Source organism: Coregonus lavaretus, assembly GCF_964263955.1.
Source record: "Coregonus lavaretus genome assembly, chromosome: 30".
NCBI classification, from domain to species: Eukaryota; Metazoa; Chordata; class Actinopteri; order Salmoniformes; family Salmonidae; genus Coregonus; species Coregonus lavaretus.
The window spans coordinates 1,122,369-1,143,843 of NC_140017.1; the positions used below are offsets into that span (position 1 = coordinate 1,122,369).

At 40.2% G+C, this 21,475-nt stretch overlaps 1 protein-coding gene across 1 annotated transcript in view; it reads left to right on the forward strand.

Moving 5' to 3' along the window:
• The window catches only part of masp1 (MBL associated serine protease 1), a gene marked incomplete at its 3' end in the record, with an annotated part of 53,912 nt that overhangs the window by 18,015 nt on the left and 14,422 nt on the right, over positions 1-21,475 (forward strand). The window contains exons 6-7 of the mRNA XM_084148337.1: positions 14,218-14,365; positions 14,957-15,078. Coding sequence (XP_084004463.1) covers positions 14,218-14,365; positions 14,957-15,078 — 270 coding nt within the window. The remainder of the gene's footprint in view (positions 1-14,217; positions 14,366-14,956; positions 15,079-21,475) is intronic.

The following is a 21,475-nucleotide window of genomic DNA, read 5'->3' on the forward strand; positions in this document are numbered from 1 at the left end:
GTTTATTGAGTTGATTATTTACTTCATTCTTAGCTTAGCTAAGTGGTATAGTCGTTGTGCGTTCTCAATGGACATTGTTAATTCGGATCCGTTCGTAAATTCACTCTGGCTATCTACTCCGATTTCAGAGCACTCTCGTCTGTGTGCCAGAGTGCAGAATAACTGATGAATTTATGAACGCTCAACACCCATTGAATATGGCCGGTGTCAGTAAACGTTGGCAAAAAAGCATAATTAAATTGTTGCCAGCAGCACAGTTAATCACCAACGCTCTGGATAACATGAAACAGCCTAACGAGCTCTGCTAGGGCGAGTAAAATGGTCAGAGTGAGGTGTTCTCTCATTTGTGCCTGGAAGTAGCTAGCAAGTTAGCCAACGTTAGCCAGTTAGCTTGGGTTCCGTTGTGAGGTCAGAATGCTCGGATCAACCCTATTCCTCGGCCAGAGCGTCCAGTGTGCGCTCTGAATGCTCCGAGAGCGAAACGCTCTGAATTTACAAATAAACAATCTGACAACGCTCTGAATTTACGAACGCCCAGAGTGCACTGAACGCACTCCAGATTGAATTCACGAACACACCTGAAGTCATAAGATGTCTAGCTAGTAATTTGTTATGCTAACTGATAGTATGTAGTATGTTAGTATGGTTATTTGCACACAGCTAAAGACTGTGTACCAGTAGAGGATGGTGGAAGGAGCTATAGGAGGATGGGCTCATTGTAATGGCTGGAATGAAATGAATGGAACGGTGTCAAACACATCAAACATATGTGACTCGTTTCTGGAAACTAGGTGTATGTCGCACGTCACTACTTCACAGGAGCGGCATTTGAACGTAAACATTTATTTTTTATCAAAATGCGTTTTTTTGCAGAAATGCCTTCTGGAACATGTGAACTTTCATGTGCCTTAATAACAAACTTGTATTCCCCCATAAATACGAATACAATTGTTAAATTACGAGGCTAGTTGGTTTAGCCACGGAAAAAGACAGGAACCTTCCCACTAGCCATGATTGGCTGAGATAATGGATGGGCTGGACATGCCGGGAGATGAGTTTGGATTGGTCTGCCATGTAGCATGCTTCTGTCTATAACAGGGCTGCCCAACCCTCTTCCTGGAGATCTACTGTCCTGTAGGTTTTCAGTCCAACCCTAATTTAGCATATCTGATTCAGCTAGTTAAGATCTTGTTGAGCAGAAAGCTAACGTTACGTGTATGATCTGTGTAGTAATATTATTCTAGTCAGGAATCTATTTGCATTGCTAGTTATAGCCTAATGTTAGCTAGCTAACATTGAACCTAGTTTGTTAGCTTTAGCTACCTGCAGATTCATACTGCAGCTATGACCATGATTGTATTGGTAGTAGTATGAGTTGGGATTATGCCGGTTCATTGTTTAGCTAGCTAGCTACCTAGCTAGTTACATGTCTAAAAAAAAGACTCCACTTCGGCCGGATTATTACATGACCCATCAAATTAGCCAGGTATATCTGGGGTTGATTACGGCCATCCTATTGTATTTCATGAACATGTATACATGTATAGACAATAGTGACCCATCCACTTAGCTAGATGTGGCTGGGGGGTGGTTATACCATTTCCTTCACATGACCCATCAATTTAGACAAGTGTGTCGGTTAAGCGTCATCTAATAATGATAAAATATTTATACAATATTTTTAACTGGACACTTTGTTTTTGATATTGCTACTATTCAAGTAACCACTTCACTGTACCGTTTACACCTTTTGTAACCTGTGCATGTGACAAATACATTTAGATTTTATTTTATTTAGCGTGTTTACCACATGGCCTCACATGTGAATCCTTAAAGAGATGGTGGGGCTCAGGCTTAAGAAGGCGTGAACGATGCTGAATGGGTGTAGACAAAGAAGAGCTCTCCAGTAGGTGTACCAAAACATTCAAGGGGCATTTTCTCAAAAGTGGGGTTACAAGTTTATCAACTTTCAAAGCAGAATTACATTCCCATTGTCCCTCAACTGCAGTGTATGATATACCATTTTTCTTTTCTAGCTCTGAGTCTCTACTTTTATCCAATATAAAAAACACAATTTCAAATTTTGCTACTTAAGACCGAATCGGGGCGGTCGTTCACATATGGAAACCACATGTTTGACTCCGTTCCATTAATTCCATTCCAGCCCTTACAATGAGCCCGTCACTCCTATAGCTCCTCCCACCAGCCTCCACTGATGTGTTCTGTATAAAGAGAGAAATAAACAACTTTGTTATTGATGTCTCCTCTTTTCTTCCTCAAGAATCTAGATGTATCAAACTATTTCAGGCTGTTTATACTGAGTAAAGAATGATGCCTTGCTACAGATGTTTTATTTATTTTGTTTAGTTTGGTGGATTTTTGTTTTATTATTAGAAAATGTAAGGCAGACGTATCATTGTTCATAGTTGGTCAGGAGTTAATTGCTTCACTTAGTTTTGGTTTGTCAGGTCAATTGTTGACTGTTCACCCAAATCCCAGGGTTTATATTTTGTTTTTAGGGTACTCTGTATAATGGATCGTCTATGATCTCATAGAACTCCTGTTGTATTTTCTTTTGTAAAACTGTTGGAATTTCATCCCACCTTCATTTTTTTTTTTTGGGTAAATCGAATAAGTCCTTTAGCATATTACTTGTAAAGTCCATATTACAGGTAAAGTCGTCTCATATCTCCAAATGGGTATAGGGCCCTCAAATTCTAATCTGGACCTCGAAGACATTTTCACTGCATTTTTTCATTCTTCCCCTCTAATAAGGGACTGATTTAGACCTGTGACACCAGGTCGGTGCAATTACTTAACAGGTAGAACAGAAAACCCGCAGGCTCCGGACCTTGTAGGGTAAGATTGAAATACCCCTGGTACGGCTTAGGGGCCAATTAGGTATTGGGATAGAGCAGGGCTGTTCAATTCCGGTTCTGGAGAACTGAAACACTTCTGGGTTTTGTTTCTACCTAGTAGTTCATTGCACTCACCTGTCCCTGGTCTGAATTATTGTCTTATTCATAGATTGCACCTCTTAAACTCTGTCTCGTCATGCCATTGTTATGAACGCTCTCAAGCCGCCCTCTACCCGCCACTCAATTAGTGTTGCTCTAAAGTCGTGATAGCCTCGTCCAGAATTATAGAGTTTAACGACTGTTTAGTCTAAATTACACTATAGTGCCTGGAAATACCATGACATTGCTAAAGTAGTCACATATTTAGTAGGAAACAAGTTAGCCAGCATTATCATGTCATCAAATGTACTTTAGACAGATGGCAATGTTGTCATTAGCTAGCAAAGTTCGTCAAATATAGCTAGCAATGCTAACTTTAACTGGCTAAAATCCAGGGTCCTCTCCTCAAGCTTAGCTAAATAGCTAAGGTTATACTTCATCTAAAGTCAATCTGGCGACATCAAAATGATGACAAAATGAATGGCATTTTGAATGGCATTGTATTTCCAAGCCACTGTAATGCACTTTGGTTGAAATCTTCATCAGTGCTCATTGACGATGCATTGAGTAGAATGCTCAGTTGGGCATCAGTCCAGAACGAACATTCAAAATAATATTGTGACAAAACTTGCAACCCATAAATTAGAAAGGATGAAAACGAGAAGTGTTCCAGGACCAACCTCGAATAGCCCTGGGATGCGTACGTGTCTTTTCGTAGAGCAAAACTTTTTGTTGAAGATACTACACAGTGCAAAGACCCCCTCGCGCACTCAATGTCATCGAGATATGTCGAGTTTCCTTGTAGGCCTATTTGGCTGGGAAACTGTGAAGCCAGCTGTATTGCCTGTTTCTGTTTATGAGTGTTTTATTAAAGAAACAGTCTGTTTGCTGCTTTTCATTCAATCTGGCTGTTCTTTATATGGCCTAAAATAAATGTGTTCATATGGGCAGAATATTATCTATAAGCTATAGCATACTGCATTTTGACCAGTTATGAAAATAGAACATTCCATGCGGAAAAATGTATCTGGTAAAAGGCAGACATTTGGAAGTTTCAATTTACAAAGACTCGGTCACATGACTATAGAAATTAGAAATGCCACATCTTAATAAATGGGATCGAATTGCTATTCATATGCTAATAATCCAAATATTCTGTTTAAAAAGATCTTGCACTGCTACCCTCAGCATTCATTATTCTTAGAGGAGGTCAAAACAAGCAACAGGGACATCACCAGAGTTTCATAACCAGGGGATCAGCCCTGAAGACCAAGGGCTGACTGGGACCGGCAAATCATCATATTTGCGGGTCAGAGAAAAGCCTTTTCTAAAATAATTTCCTGCAATTCTATGTCATTTTACATGACTGGAGACATTACAATAATATGTTTTAATACCACACACTCTTGGCATTCTCTCAACCAGCTTCACCTGGAATGCTTTTCCAACAGTCTTGAAGTTCACACATATGCTGAGCACTTGTTGGCTGCTTTTTCTTCACTTTCTTCATCCCAAACCACTCAATTTGGTTGAGGTTGGGGATTTTGGAGGCCAGGTCATCTGATGTAGCGCTCCATCATAGCCCTTACACAGCCTGGAGGTGTGTTGGGTCATTGTCCTGTTGAAAAACAAATTATAGTCCCACTAAGCCCAAACCAGATGGGATGGCGTATAATAAATAAATCACAGACAGTGTCACCAGCAAAGCACCCCCACACCATAACACCTCCTCCTCCATGCTTTACGGCGGGAAATACACATGCAGAGATAATCCGTTCACCCACACCACGTCTCACAAAGACAAGGCAGTTGGAACCAAAAATCTCCAATTTGGACTCATCAGACCAAAGTACACATTTCCACCTGTATAATGTCCATTGCTCATGTTTCTTGGCCCAAGCAAGTCTCTTCTTATTATTGGTGTCCTTTAGTAGTGGTTTATTTGCAGTAATTTGACCATGAAGGCCTGATTCACACAGTCTCCTCTGAACAGTTGATGTTAAAATGTGTCTGTTACTTGAACTCTGTGAAGCATTTATTTGGGTTGCAATTTCTGAGGCTGGTAACTCTGCAGCAGAGGTAACGATGGGTCTTCCATTCCTGTGGTGGTCCTCATGAGAGCCAGTTTCATCATAGCGCTTGATGGTTTTTGCGACTGCGCTTAAAGAAACTTTCAAAGTTCTTGAAATGTTCCGTATTGACTGACATTCATGTCTTAAAGTAATGATGGACTGTCGTTTCTATTTGCTTATTTGAGCTGTTATTGCCATAATATGGACTTGGTCTTTTACCAAATAGGGCTATCTACTGTATATCCCCCTACCTTGTCACAACACAACTGATTGGCTCAAATACATTAAGAAGGAAATAAATTCCACAAATTAACTTTTAAGAAGGCACAACTGTTAGAGTGTGCAAAGCTGTCATCAAGGCAAAGGGTGGTGTCGTATCGGATGAATGGTGGCAATTATTGCTGATGAACAAAGGAGTCCACTTAAGCTGTACCTTGATTAGAAGTCTTTATTCATTATCACAAGCTTACAGCATAAGTTTACAGACTCGCGAGGTCTGGAGAGCAGTGCCCTCCAATTCTAATGACTGCTCTGCCCTTTCATCGTTTAACCCCTATTTATAAACAATGCAAAAAGATGGGCTCCCTCTTCTGGCCAATCACCAGTCTCTCCTGTCCACAACACACTTCCTGTCTGTTGTATGTGGCGTTACACTAAAACATTCCCTCTTGATACTAACATAAACAACATTCCATTTCTTCATGAAAAACATTTAACAAAGACATAATCTTCATATACGATAGTGGCTACTTTGAAGAATCTAAAATCAAAAATATATTTTGATTTGTTGTTATGATGAGTTTCTCAGGTATCAAAGAATCAAGGATGCAAGGATATACTTAGACATTCTGTGGAGATTTCATACCAAGTATTTATTGAATCACGAGCTCGTGGGTTCATCTAACAAACGGACATGGCTTTGCCCTTCGTCAGTTGAACTAACTTGAACAAAGAAGACACTCTATCTTATATAGCCTTTATTACCATCTTCCTGGCATACATCTGGCAAGTCTCCATGGGCACTCCCTGTCTTTGATGTTCATCACTCTTTACCCCAAGTCACTATCCTAAACATCACTCATGCTATCCTAAACATCACTAATCTCCTTTGACATAAAGGAATGTAGACTTCATGGCCCCAAACCACTCATCTCTTAACTCTTCCTCTGTCCTCACACTACTATGACATGACATCATTACACCATAAAAACATCATATCAATCCACTCCTTTTTTTTTTTCTTTTGTGGTAAGTGACATGACTTAACCCCAACAATTCACATATAACTTTATATAAAATACAATATTCTCCCATCAGTAGCACATACATCTCTGACTAGATCCTAAACTATGCTTGATAATTGAGAATTGATTCCTTCCACCTTTCATACCTGAATCCAACTCGATTCTCCATTTATTTAATCAACAAAGGTATACATTCTCAGTCATCTATCTTATGTGATATCAAACCTCTCAAACCTCTATAACTCAGTCTGAGTAAAAGATAAACACATAATTAACTACTATATATTCATGCTCATAATCTATGTAGTCAAAACCTTATTTTTATATAAAAGGAAAAATCCCACATAGACATCATCCCCTCTTTTAAAATGACCCCTTTTTCTGATACACGCAATAAAAAATTAAAAATGAATAAAAACATACATATAAATAAATTGTGACCATCATGACATCATCCCCACAAATACAATCCATGACACTTTGTAAAGTACATGGATACTACAATCTGAACACATGAATATAAAAATAACGTCCATCTTCATCATCCATGCGCTGTCAGAGGAACGTTTTTCCTGGTCACAAGGGGCTCTATCTGATCCACTGAGATATTCATCTGTCCACATCTTAAACAGCCTTAAATTCCATGTTATACAATTCCAACTTAACATTCCTCGTCCTCAATCAAAATTATCAATGGAATCTGAACTGGAACAAGATGACAAAGAATCATTATTATTCCTTTCCGTCCTTGCATTAACATTAACTGACACATCTCTAACTGTAATCACAGGCATGTTAATAATCGTTTGTACAGATCTTAAAATCAATCCCCGAAAAATTTGAAAACAACACTCCATAACTATTGCTACAATAATTACTATGGCCACTATAGGACCTAGAATGCTTGCCATCCATGTTCCTTAATTTATTTATAGACATATTCCACCATTCTCACTCGTTTAATCTAATAAAACCTTAAAAATTAAAAACTAAAATTACTACCACGCACTCTTCTCTCCATACCCATTAACATTTGTACATTTTAGTCATTTAGCAGACGCTCCTATCCCTAGCGACCCACAATTAGTGAGCTCCTACATTTTTTATACTAGCCCCCCTTGGGAATCGAACACACAACCCTGGCGTTGCAAGCACCATTCTCCACCAAACGAGCTACAAGAGTCCTGCTATTTAAACCACACACGCTTCAAATCATACATTCAACATCACCAAACCAAATACTCCGTCGTACCCATTCAATCAACACATCAGCAGTGGAATTTACACTCATAAATGCAGATTGTTACTCCATGCCTTGAAATGATAAATAAATTCCACAAATAGCGCCATTACAATGATTTCTCATCTTACCCCCTGATACAAAATGAAGTTCCATCACTTTACTACGTTAGCTCTACCATGATAATTAGTTCACTTGAACCCTATATTGGCTTTGTACTATATTATACATTACGTCTAAAACAACATTACTCACGGTGAGTTTATTCCTTAAATCCTATCTTAATCACATTATCCAACTACGGTACAAACTTAGAAAACCCATATTAATTACTTTCCCACCCACTACGTACGTCTACGTTTGGGTGAGCAAGTTTAATACAGACATGGCACTAATAATGATTTTGTCATTACCATTTCCAAATCGTCACAACTCCTTATAGAACGTTAGAAAGTTCTATATACTCACATCAAATACTCCCTTCGTAGTGTTTTTAACCATTCTTAATCGACACAAATCTCTACAAACATTTTCCCAAAGGAACAAAAAAAATACAAATAAATAGACTAATTTCCCAGACACTGCTCTGCCTGTCCAGAAAATATAGCCTAAATTGCTCTCTAAAATAACGTCAATCTCCATACCACTCCTTGCATGCAATATTAGTAATTAAATACTTTACATAAAATCCCCATCTGTATTAAAATGTCGTTTGCTTATTTCTGCCATTTTGGTGCTAGTTTTCAATATGTTACCAAAGACGTTTATCTCTGAGGCCTCGAACCTCGCATCTTTCTACGTTCGTCTACCAAAGACGTTTATCGCTGAGGACTCGAACCTCGCATCTTAAAAATGTCTATCCTGTCGTCACGGGACTGACATAACCCATCTACCTTACTTTGGGACACTAATCTAACTTATCATAAAATAAGAGCCTACACCCAATGTTGTCAAAACCCATTCTACTACTTCTATTTTATGTTTGGTCCTTTACTCAGACCAAACCCTGTTTAGAATAATAGCACCCTATTATAGTCAAATTGAATTAACTCCTTACATCTCATTACATAACTCAATACAACTCATCGTCCCCCTTTAAAAATATTGAATTTTAAACGTTCGTTACAGTTCAGCTTTACCACAGATAAGCAGATTTTGACATAATTCAAAAAATGAAAGTCTGCTTACCTGTTAGTTGAGCTGTGAACTGCATCCTGTTCGTCTAGACGCCAATCAGTTATGATGAGTTTCTCAGGTATCAAAGAATCAAGGATGCAAGGATATACTTAGACATTCTGTGGAGATTTCATACCAAGTATTTATTGAATCATGAGCTCGTGGGTTTATCTAACAAACGGACATGGCTTTGCCCTTCGTCAGTTGAACTAACTTGAACAAAGAAGACACTGCCATAAGACTGCAAGGCTGCTAAATAGCTAATCAAATGGCCACCAGGACTACCTGCATTGACCCTTTTTTTTAATACTCTCTTGTACTGACTCTATGCACACACACTGGACTCTACCCACATACTTACGCTGACACCCCAACACACACACACACTTCATACCCCCTCACACACATAACATACAAGCATACTGACGCCACACACACACACACATACATACACACACACTGAAACCCCAGCATACACACACACACTGACACCCCAGCACATTCTCACACACACACACACACACACACACACACACACACACACACACACACACACTTCATACCCCCACACACACACTCACTTTCACGCTCACCACATACACTGCTGCTACAGCTCAGTCTGTTACCTATCCTGCTGCCTACTCACTTTACCCCTACCTATATGTGCATAGCTACCTCAATTACCTCGTACCCCTGCACATCGACTCGGTACTGATATTTCTTGCATAAAGCCATGCTATTTGTTATTTGTTATTCGTTATTCACTGTGTATTTATTACTTGTGTTATATTCTTATTTTATATTTTTTATCTTTAACTCTGCATATTTGGAAAATGACTTTTCATAAGTAAGCATTTCACTGTTTAGTCTATACCTGTTGTTTACGAAGCATGTTACAAGTACATTTTGATTTGTTTCGAACATTGGAGTGGGTCTAGTTCTGGGATAATGGTGTTGATGTGAGCCATGACCAGTCTTACAAAGCACTTCATGGCTACAGACATGAGTGCTATGGGTCAGTAGTCATTTAGGCAGGATATCTTGGTGTTCTTGGGCACAGGGACTATGGTGGTCTGCTTGAAACATGTTGGTATTACAGACTCAGTCAGGGACATGTTGAAAATGTCAGTGATGACACTTGCCAGTTGGTCAGCGCATGCTCGGAGTACCTGGTAATCCGTCTGGCTCTGCAGCCTTGTGAATGTTGACCTGCTTAAAAAGTCTTACTCACATCGGCTACTGAGAGCGTGATCACATAGTCATCCGGAACAGCTGATGCTCTCATGCATGCTTCAGTGTTGCTTGCCTCAAAGCAAGCATATTTTGTTAAATGTCCTTTAAATAAAAAAAATCCAGTTGAAATGTGGGATGATTCAGTAAGTGGGGGGTCTGACTGTTTTTGGTTAAAACGTTTCTGTGGAAAGTTACCAAGGAGAGCATATTTTTCAGTTTGGGAGATTTCAAATCGAAAAGCTTCCATTCTCACTGAAAGTTGACTCAGAACAGCTGTCAACAATTTCAGTGTGTTTGAGGCAAACACTTGCAGACCACATCTTGACATTAGATGAAGTAATACAACATGTAATTAGCTATCTTTTAACAATATAACTTCTGATTACACATTTAAGTAGTCTGATCTGAGTACTTCTTAACAACACTACCAACAAGGCAGGTCCTACAGGCCCTAGTTTTTTTGCAGGTGCCACAATTGCAATTGGCTCAGAACAGGGCAGCACGGCTGGCCCTTTAAATGTACACGGAGAGCTATCATAAGAAATATGCATGTCAGCCTCTCATGGCTCAACGTGGAGGGGAGGTTGACTTCATCACTATTTGTTTTTGTAAGAAGTGTTTACAAGCTGAATGCACCAAGCTGTCTGTTGAAACTGCTAGCACACAGCTCGGACACCCATGCATACCCCACAAGACGCCACCAGAGGTCTCTTCACAATCCCCAAGTCCAAAACAGATTATGGGAGGCGCACAGAACTACATGACTACATGGAACTCTATTCCACAAGCAGTAGAATCAGATTTTAAAAAACAGATAAAAATACACCTTATGGAACAGTGGGTACTGTGAAGAGACACGCATACGCATACAAATGCAAGCACACGCACTCTACACACACGCAGTTGTGTAAAGTACTTCAGTAACAATACTTTGAAGTACTACTTAAGTCGTTTTTTTGGGTATATGTACTTCACTATTTATATTTTTGACAACTTTTACTTCGCTACATTCTTAAAGAAAATAATGTACTTTTTACTCCATACATTTGATCTGACACACAAAAGTACTAGTTACATTTTGATTGCTTAGCACGACAGGAAATTAGTTCAATTCATGCACATCCCTGGTCATCCCTACTGCCTCTGATCTGGCAGACTCACTAAACATATATGATTTGTTTGTCAATTATGTCTGAGTGTTGGAGTATGCCCCTGGCTAAAAAACAAGAAAATAGTGCAGTCTGGTTTGCTTTATGTAAGGAATTTGAAATGATTTATACTTTTACTTTTGATACTTAAGTATATTTTAGCAATTACATTTACTTTTGATACTTAAGTATATTTAAAACCAAATACTTTTAGTATTTTACTGGGTGACTCACTTTTACTTGAGTCATTTTCTATTAAGGTATGTTTACTTTTACTCAAGTATGACAATTGGGCACTTTTTCCACCACTGCACACACGTACATTGTAATATTGTTGTATGGTGGTATTATACATTTTGTATTGTAGATATGTAGTGGTGTATTAATGTTATATGATGTACTGTTTTGTTTTGTGTGATGTAAGTGCCTTAATGTGTTTGGACCCCAGGAAGAGTAGCTGCTGCCTTGGCTCCCTAATACATACAAATATAAATTACTGTTACTTATTTTGTGTAATTGGATTACGTAATCTAAATAACATGTAATCCATCACGTAATCCAAGTTACATGTCATCCGTTACTACCCAACCCTTTGCCACGATATGTTGATTCTCTAACATTAACCTTAGATGCAAATCCAAGTTATTAACCATGGTCAAAATCTGCAGCAGGATCACAGGGTTGCCACAATTAGCCCTCACTGAGCTATACAAGTAGCACGTCAGCCACAAGGCTTCCTCTCTTTTGACCTATCAATCGTACCCTCAGTACTGTGAGTTTGAACTGTTAGCTTCGTCCTTCGGGAGCCGGTACAGAGTACCCATGCTTAAGACTGCTAAAGCTCAGGCATCTTTGATCCCCAAGGCAATAGCTGCAGTGAATGCTAAAGTGTGATTAACCTTGCTTGATTGACTTTTGGCCTTTGTACATTTGCACTACTTGCATTTTGCACTTATCGTACTTGCACTTTTCCAATGTTGTAGCATTTATATGGTTTTATATTGTGTGTTTTCTATACCTGCTTTTTATATTTAACTAAAATTGCACTTCTGGGACAATGAAGATACTGAACTAAACTGAACTGGTGATACCAAACATTCAAACTAAGGTTTAGGTACACCATTTATCTGTAAACAACAGCCATTCAGTACCACATTGTTTTATCATTGAATTAATTAAGGCAATTAACATACATTTGTTGACCCACTGATCTGTATACAGTATGTGTGAGCCAATTTAACCATTCAGAAAATGAAGGAGGGAAAATCCCAGCCAATGTTATAGCATCAGTGGGCAGCGCACACACACACACACACATACGCACACGCACACAAACACACACACACACACAAACACACACACGCACATGCACACACACACACACACACAAACACACACACAGCTGGCTTAGCCTCTGCTCCTAAAAGCTGTAATACCATTCGCCAAGAATAACCAACCAGACCAGGCTAGCCCAGGCCAGACCAGGGCCAGTCAGACAGGGTCACATTGGGCTTTCCCACCATCACCCTCAGCCACAGCTTTGGAAAATCAGGAACGCTTGGAACTTACCACTAAGCCAGTCAATGTCGCCTCGCATCATGCACACAATTAATCAACTTAAACTGGAGAAGTTTTGGGAGGGAGTGACTGCAAGCTAAAGCTGATTGAATTACCGTATGAGTGTTTCTTTGGAAGGGTTTGTGTAGGATCTTTGGTCATGGGGCTGTGTAATAATGATGATAATGAGATGAGGAGGAGGATCGATGATGGTGATGACCATGACTGTGATGATGGTAGTCATGATGATGATTGTAGTGATGATGATGGTGATGACGATGACTATGATGAGGATGATGGTCATGATAAAAGCGAGACACCTTGATGAGAATGCGCTTCCTGCCTGCCTACAGACATTCTCTCCCCGCTTGACCACCTATAATAATATTAATAATAATAAGCCATTTAGCAGACACTTTTATCCAAAGCGACTTACAGTCATGCGTGCATACATTTTTGTGTATGGGTGGTCCCGGGGATCGAACCCACTACCTTGGCGTTACAAGCGCCATGCTCTACCAATTGAGCTACAGAGGACCACAGATGACCACTCAAGCCATGAACCTTCTAATGACTGTCCATCTCATGATGTTGTGATGTTGTTTTTCTAAATTACGTGTAATTTTTTGTTCTTAAAAGCGCTATATAAGTGAAATAAATTATTATGATGATGATGACAACTCCGTTGTGTCCTCCTCCCAGAGTGCGAAGAGCCTTGGCGTGACCCTGGACAACACCCTGTCGTTCTCCGCTAACATCAAGGCGGTGACCCGATCCTGCAGGTTCATGCTCTACAACATTCGGAGAGTACGACCCTGCCTTACACAGGAAGCGGCACAGGTCCTAATCCAGGCACTTGTCATCTCCCGTCTGGATTACTGCAACTCGCTGTTGGCTGGCCTCCCTGCCTGTGCCATTAAACCCCTACAACTCATCCAGAATGCCGCAACCCGTCTGGTGTTCAACCTTCCCAAGTTCTCTCACGTCACCCCCCTCCTCCGCACACTCCACTGGCTTCCAGTTGAAGCTCGCATCCGTTACAAGACCATGGTGCTTGCCTATGGAGCAGTGAGGGGAACGGCACCTCCGTACCTTCGGGCTCTGATCAGTCCCTACACCCAAACGAGGGCATTGCGTTCATCCACCTCTGGCCTGCTGGCTCCCCTTCCTCTGCGGAAGCATAGTTCCCGCTCAGCCCAGTCAAAACTGTTAGCTGCTCTGGCACCCCAATGGTGGAACAAGCTCCCTCACGACGCCAGGACAGCGGAGTCACTCACCACCTTCCGGAGACATTTGAAACCCCACCTCTTTAAGGAACACCTGGGGTAGGATAAAGTAATCCTTCTACCCCTCCCCCCCCCAAAAAAAAAAAAAGTGGTGTAAAGTGGTTATCCCACTGGCTATAGGGTGATTGCACCAATTTGTAAGTCGCTCTGGATAAGAGCGTCTGCTAAATGAAGTAAATGTGCCCTTGAGCAAGGCACTTAACCCTAATTGCTCCTGTAAGTCGCTCTGGATAAGAGCGTCTGCTAAATGACTAAAATGTAAATGTAAATGTAATGATGAAGAAGTGGTGTGTTTGACCTGCAGATCCAGGCGGGAGAGAAGGAGTACGGTCCGTTCTGTGGTGACCGGCCACCAGGCAGGATCCAGACAGAGAGCAACAAGGTCCAGGTGTTCTTCCACAGTGATAACTCTGGAGAGAACATCGGCTGGAGGCTCTCCTACACCTCCTCAGGTTAGCCACACCAAATATTCATATGTCATTGTGTACACTTTTCCCAAAATGTAACTTTTTCAACTCTGTTGAATGTCTTAATTTGTGTTCGGTACATTATTTTTGCTAACTAGAGCCATAGAGGGTTTTTCGGCTTGTCCCCAATTCTGGTTTTAATCCTCTCCTTCTAATCAGGAACTAATTCAGACCTGGGACACCAGGTGAGTGCAATTAACTACCAGGTAGAAACAAAAACCAGAAGTGGTATTCTGCTCTCCATGACCGGAATTGGGCAGCCCTGCCATAGAGGAACCCTTTATCGTTCTAGCCTAGATAGAACCCTCTGGAATGGGTTTCACCTAGAATCCTCTATGAAATGTCCTCCTAGTTACCGGAACCCTTTGCAACCCTAATGCAGACACTTCATTGATGGTATTGGTCTAGCCACCCCAACAAAACATGTGAAAATTAACACAGACACAATACAAGTAGAATACAACAACAATTGAAATGATAAAACGGGAATAACTCAAATAATTAATGAAGTCAGTTGTAAGCAAAAAAATGGTTTCCTGGTCTAATCATCTAGCCTATATCCTGTTTGTTTTTCAGGAAGGAGTCAGTGTCCTGTCCCTGTGAAGCCCCTCTATGGCCAGCTGGATCCGGTCCAGATCCAGTACTCCTTCAAAGACCACGTCCTGGTATCCTGTGACCCAGGATACAGACTGATAAGGGTGAGACTGACAGACAGGTTGGGACCATACACTCTTGTTAAAGTCTTATTCTCCACTGTAACAATACTCTTTATTTATATGAAGAGATGATCATCTGGCACCCGCCCAGTCGCCATGGTGAGAAAAGGTATACTCTTAAAGATGTCAGTCTGCATGTTTGACATAAACATTGAAGTCGGACTACGCAGAATCACTGATCAATGACTTACTTTGCATCCAAAATAAACTCATTATGTGATCAAAATGAGCGATTCTGTGTTTCCGCCTTGCTCAAACTGATTCCCTCAAAGAAAGTCTCTATCTTCTACTTCCTCCTATGTCATCTCTATCTTCTACTTCCTCCTGCTTAAGCCCAAAATGACATGGTGTTATTTTATCTTCCAGCGGCTGCCTCTGGTCTTCTGTAGAAAGGGATCCGTTGCCACCTAGTGGCTATCTAATATACACTATTCCAGGGCTCTCCAACCCTGTTCCTGGAGTGCTACCGTCCTGTAGGTTTTCACTCCAACCCTAATCTAGTATATCAGATTATAATCATTAGCTGCTTGATCAACTGAATCAGGTTAGTTACAACTGGGGATGGAGCGAAAACCTACAGGAGGGTAGCTCTCCAGGAACAGGTTTGGAGACAATTATTAATAGATACACAAGATGACGGCCAGGGGGTGATGTGTTGAAGCCACCGTGCCTCCATCCTGGCACTCCCCCAATATTGTGAAAAATATTTTGGAAGGTATAGAAATGCATTTATTAATGTCTACATTTGTTTTTGCCACATTTATTCTATTGCAGACACCTTAATGCATCCTTAAAGTATACGTTTTTTGCGATTACTAATGTTACTATCCCCATTACAACAACAGAAATATATAAATATATGTAATCTTGTCCTTGAAACATTTAATTGAAATACTGTAGAATTCCATTCATTCCTATGGAGGACTGCTCATAGTGCGGGCAGTGGCAATATTTTAATTATTTTTCGGTACCTTTTAATTTAAAAGGGAAGACCTATTGATACATAGCCTAGGTCTCTTTTACCAATGCACCCTGTATAATACACATATGAAGGAGTACTGGTCTTTGAAGGAGTACTGGATCTGGACCGGATCCAGCTGGCCATAGAGGGGCTTCACAGGGACAGGACACTGACTCCTTCCTGAAAAACAAACAGGATATAGGCTAGATGATTAGACCAGGAAACCATTTTTTTGCTTACAACTGACTTCATTAATTATCACATATATATATATATATATATATATATATATATATATATATATATATATATATATATATATATATATATATATATATATATACACGTGTATATATAATATACAGTACCAGTCAAACATTTTGACACATCTACTCATTCCAGGGTTTTTCTTAATTTTTACTATTTTCTACATTTAGCAGACGCTCTTATCCAGAGCGACTTACAGTTAGTGAGTGAATACATTTTATTAAAAAAAAATTCATACTGGCCCCCCGTGGGAATCAAACCCACAACCCTGGTGTTGCAAGCGCCATGCTCTACCAACTGAGCTACACGGGACTTCTACATTGTAGAATAATAGTGAAGACATCAAAACTATGAAATAACACATATGGAATCATGTAGTAACCAAAAAAGTGTTAAACAAATCAAAATATATTTTAGATTCTTCAAAGTAGCCACCCTTTGCCTTGATGACAGCTTTGCACACTCTTGGCATTCGCTCAACCAGCTCCTCTGAACAGTTAATGTTGAGATGTGTCTGTTACTTGAACTCTGTGAAGCATTTATTTGGGGTGCAATTTCTGAGGCTGGTAACTCTAATGAACTTATTCTCTGCAGCAGAGGTAACTCTGGGTCTTCCATTCCTGTGGCGGTCCTCATGAGAGCCAGTTTAACCATAGCGCTTGATGGTTTTTGCGACTGCACTTGAAGAAAGTTCTTGAAATTGTCCATATTGACTGACATTCATGTCTTAAAGTAATGATGGACTGTTTCTCTTTGATTATTTGAGCTGTTCTTGCCATAATATGGACTTGGTCTTTTACCAAATAGGGCTATCTTCTGTTTACCCCCCCCTACCTTGTCACAACACAACTGATTGGCTCAAACCCATTAAGAAGGAAAGAAATTCCACAAATTAAGTTAAGAAGGCACACCTGTTAATTGAAATGCATTCCAGGTGACTACCTCATGACTACCTCCAAACCTTTGACTAGTACTGTACATACAGTGCATTCGGAAAGTATTCAGACCCCTTCCCTTTTTCCACATTTTGTTACGTTACCCTCATCAATCTACACACAATACCCCATAATGACAAAGCAAAAACAGGTTTTTATAAGTTTTTGCAAATTTATTTAAAAAATGAAATACCTTATTTACATAAATATTTAGACCCTTTGCTATGAAACTCGAAATTAAGCTCAGGTGTATCTTGTTTCCATTGATCATCCTCGAGATGTTTCTTCAACTTGATTGGAGTCCACCTGTGGTAAATTCAATTGATTGGACATGATTTGGAAAGGTGCATGCATGTCAGAGCAAAAACCAAGCCAAGAGGTCGATTGTCCGTAGAGCTCCGAGACAGCATTGTGTCGGTTCACAGATCTGGGGAAGGGTACCAACACATTTCTGCAGCATTGAAGGTCTCCAAGAACACAGTGGCCTCCATCATACTTAAATGGAAGAAGTTTGGAACCACCAAGACTCTTCCTAGAGCAGGCCGCCCGGCCAAACTGAGCAATCGGGTGAGAAGGGCCTTGGTCAGGGAGGTGACCAAGAACTCGATGGTCACTCTGACAGAGCTCCAGAGTTCCTCTGTGGAGGTGGGAGAACCTTCCACAAGGACAACCATCTCTGCAGCACTCCACCAATCAGGTCTTTATGGTATTGCAGACACCTTAATGCATCCTTAAAGTATACGTTTTTTGCGATTACTAATGTTACTATCCCCATTACAACAACAGAAATATATAAATATATGTAATCTTGTCCTTGAAACATTTAATTGAAATACTGTAGAATTCCATTCATTCCTATGGAGGACTGCTCATAGTGCGGGCAGTGGCAATATTTTAATTATTTTTCGGTACCTTTCAATTTAAAAGGGAAGACCTATTGATACATAGCCTAGGTCTCTTTTACCAATGCACCCTGTATAATACACATATGAAGGAGTACTGGTCTTTGAAGGAGTACTGGATCTGGACCGGATCCAGCTGGCCATAGAGGGGCTTCACAGGGACAGGACACTGACTCCTTCCTGAAAAACAAACAGGATATAGGCTAGATGATTAGACCAGGAAACCATTTTTTTGCTTACAACTGACTTCATTAATTATCACATATATATATATATATATATATATATATATATATATATATATATATATATATATATATATATATATATATATATACACGTGTATATATAATATACAGTACCAGTCAAACATTTTGACACATCTACTCATTCCAGGGTTTTTCTTAATTTTTACTATTTTCTACATTTAGCAGACGCTCTTATCCAGAGCGACTTACAGTTAGTGAGTGAATACATTTTATTAAAAAAAAATTCATACTGGCCCCCCGTGGGAATCAAACCCACAACCCTGGTGTTGCAAGCGCCATGCTCTACCAACTGAGCTACACGGGACTTCTACATTGTAGAATAATAGTGAAGACATCAAAACTATGAAATAACACATATGGAATCATGTAGTAACCAAAAAAGTGTTAAACAAATCAAAATATATTTTAGATTCTTCAAAGTAGCCACCCTTTGCCTTGATGACAGCTTTGCACACTCTTGGCATTCGCTCAACCAGCTCCTCTGAACAGTTAATGTTGAGATGTGTCTGTTACTTGAACTCTGTGAAGCATTTATTTGGGGTGCAATTTCTGAGGCTGGTAACTCTAATGAACTTATTCTCTGCAGCAGAGGTAACTCTGGGTCTTCCATTCCTGTGGCGGTCCTCATGAGAGCCAGTTTAACCATAGCGCTTGATGGTTTTTGCGACTGCACTTGAAGAAAGTTCTTGAAATTGTCCATATTGACTGACATTCATGTCTTAAAGTAATGATGGACTGTTTCTCTTTGATTATTTGAGCTGTTCTTGCCATAATATGGACTTGGTCTTTTACCAAATAGGGCTATCTTCTGTTTACCCCCCCCTACCTTGTCACAACACAACTGATTGGCTCAAACCCATTAAGAAGGAAAGAAATTCCACAAATTAAGTTAAGAAGGCACACCTGTTAATTGAAATGCATTCCAGGTGACTACCTCATGACTACCTCCAAACCTTTGACTAGTACTGTACATACAGTGCATTCGGAAAGTATTCAGACCCCTTCCCTTTTTCCACATTTTGTTACGTTACCCTCATCAATCTACACACAATACCCCATAATGACAAAGCAAAAACAGGTTTTTATAAGTTTTTGCAAATTTATTTAAAAAATGAAATACCTTATTTACATAAATATTTAGACCCTTTGCTATGAAACTCGAAATTAAGCTCAGGTGTATCTTGTTTCCATTGATCATCCTCGAGATGTTTCTTCAACTTGATTGGAGTCCACCTGTGGTAAATTCAATTGATTGGACATGATTTGGAAAGGTGCATGCATGTCAGAGCAAAAACCAAGCCAAGAGGTCGATTGTCCGTAGAGCTCCGAGACAGCATTGTGTCGGTTCACAGATCTGGGGAAGGGTACCAACACATTTCTGCAGCATTGAAGGTCTCCAAGAACACAGTGGCCTCCATCATACTTAAATGGAAGAAGTTTGGAACCACCAAGACTCTTCCTAGAGCAGGCCGCCCGGCCAAACTGAGCAATCGGGTGAGAAGGGCCTTGGTCAGGGAGGTGACCAAGAACTCGATGGTCACTCTGACAGAGCTCCAGAGTTCCTCTGTGGAGGTGGGAGAACCTTCCACAAGGACAACCATCTCTGCAGCACTCCACCAATCAGGTCTTTATGGTAGCGTGGCCAGACGGATGCCACTCTTCAGTAAATGGCACATAACAGTCGCTTGGAGTTTGCCAAAAGGCACCTAAAGGACTCTCAGGCCATGAGAAACAAGATTCTCTGATCTGATAAAACCAAGATTGAACTCTTTGGCCTGAATGCCAAACGTCACGTCTGGAGGAAACCTGGCACCATTCCTATGGTAAAGAATGGTGGTGGCAGCATCATGCTGTGTGGATGTTTTTTAGCGGCAGGGACTGGGAGACTAGTCAGCATCGAGGGAAAGATGAACGGAGCAAAGCACAGAGAGATCCTTGATGAAAACCTGCTCCAGAGTGCTCAGGACCTCAGACGGGGAAGGTTCACTTTCCAACAGGACAACGACCCTAAGCACACAGCCAAGACAATGCAGGATTGGCTTCGGGATAAGTCTCTGAATGTCCTTGAGTGGCCCAGCCAGAGCCCAGACTTGAACCTGATCTCTGGAGAGACCTGAAAATAGATGTGCAGCGACGCTCCCCATCCAACCTAACAGAGCTTGAGAGAATCTGCAGAGAAGAATGTGAGAAACTCCCTAAGTACAGGTGGGCCAAGCTTGTAGCGTAATACCCAAGAATACTTAAACATTTGCAAAAACGTCTAAAAACCAGTTTTTGCTTTTTCATTATAGGGTATTGCGTGTATATTGATGAGGGAAAATAAACTATTTAATCTAATTCTGAATAAGGCTGTAACGTAACACAATGTGGAAAAAGTCAAGGGGTCTAAATACTTTCCGAATGGACTGCGTGTGTGTATATATATATATATATATATATATATATATATATATATATATATATATATATATATATATATATATATATATATATATATACAGTGAGGGAAAAAAGTATTTGATCCCCTGCTGATTTTGTATGTTTGCCCACTGACAAAGAAATGATCATTCTATAATTTTAATGGTAGGTTTATTTGAACAGCGAGAGACAGAATAACAACAAGAAAATCCAGAGAAATGCATGTAAAAAATGTTATAAATTGATTTGCATTTTAATGAGGGAAATAAGTATTTGACCCTCTCTCAATCAGAAAGATTTCTGGCTCCCAGGTGTCTTTTATACAGGTAACGAGCTGAGATTAGGAGCACACTCTTAAAGGGAGTGCTCCTAATCTCAGTTTGTTACCTGTATAAAAGACACCTGTCCACAGAAGCAATCAATCAATACGATTCCAAATTCCAAGACCAAAGAGCTCTCCAAGGATGTCAAAGACAAGATTGTAGATCTACACAAGGCTGGAATGGGCTACAAGACCATCGCCAAGCAGCTTCGTGAGAAGGTGACAATAGTTGGTGCGATTATTCGCAAATGGAAGAAACACGAAATAACTGTCAATCTCCCTCTGCCTGGGACTCCATGCAAGAT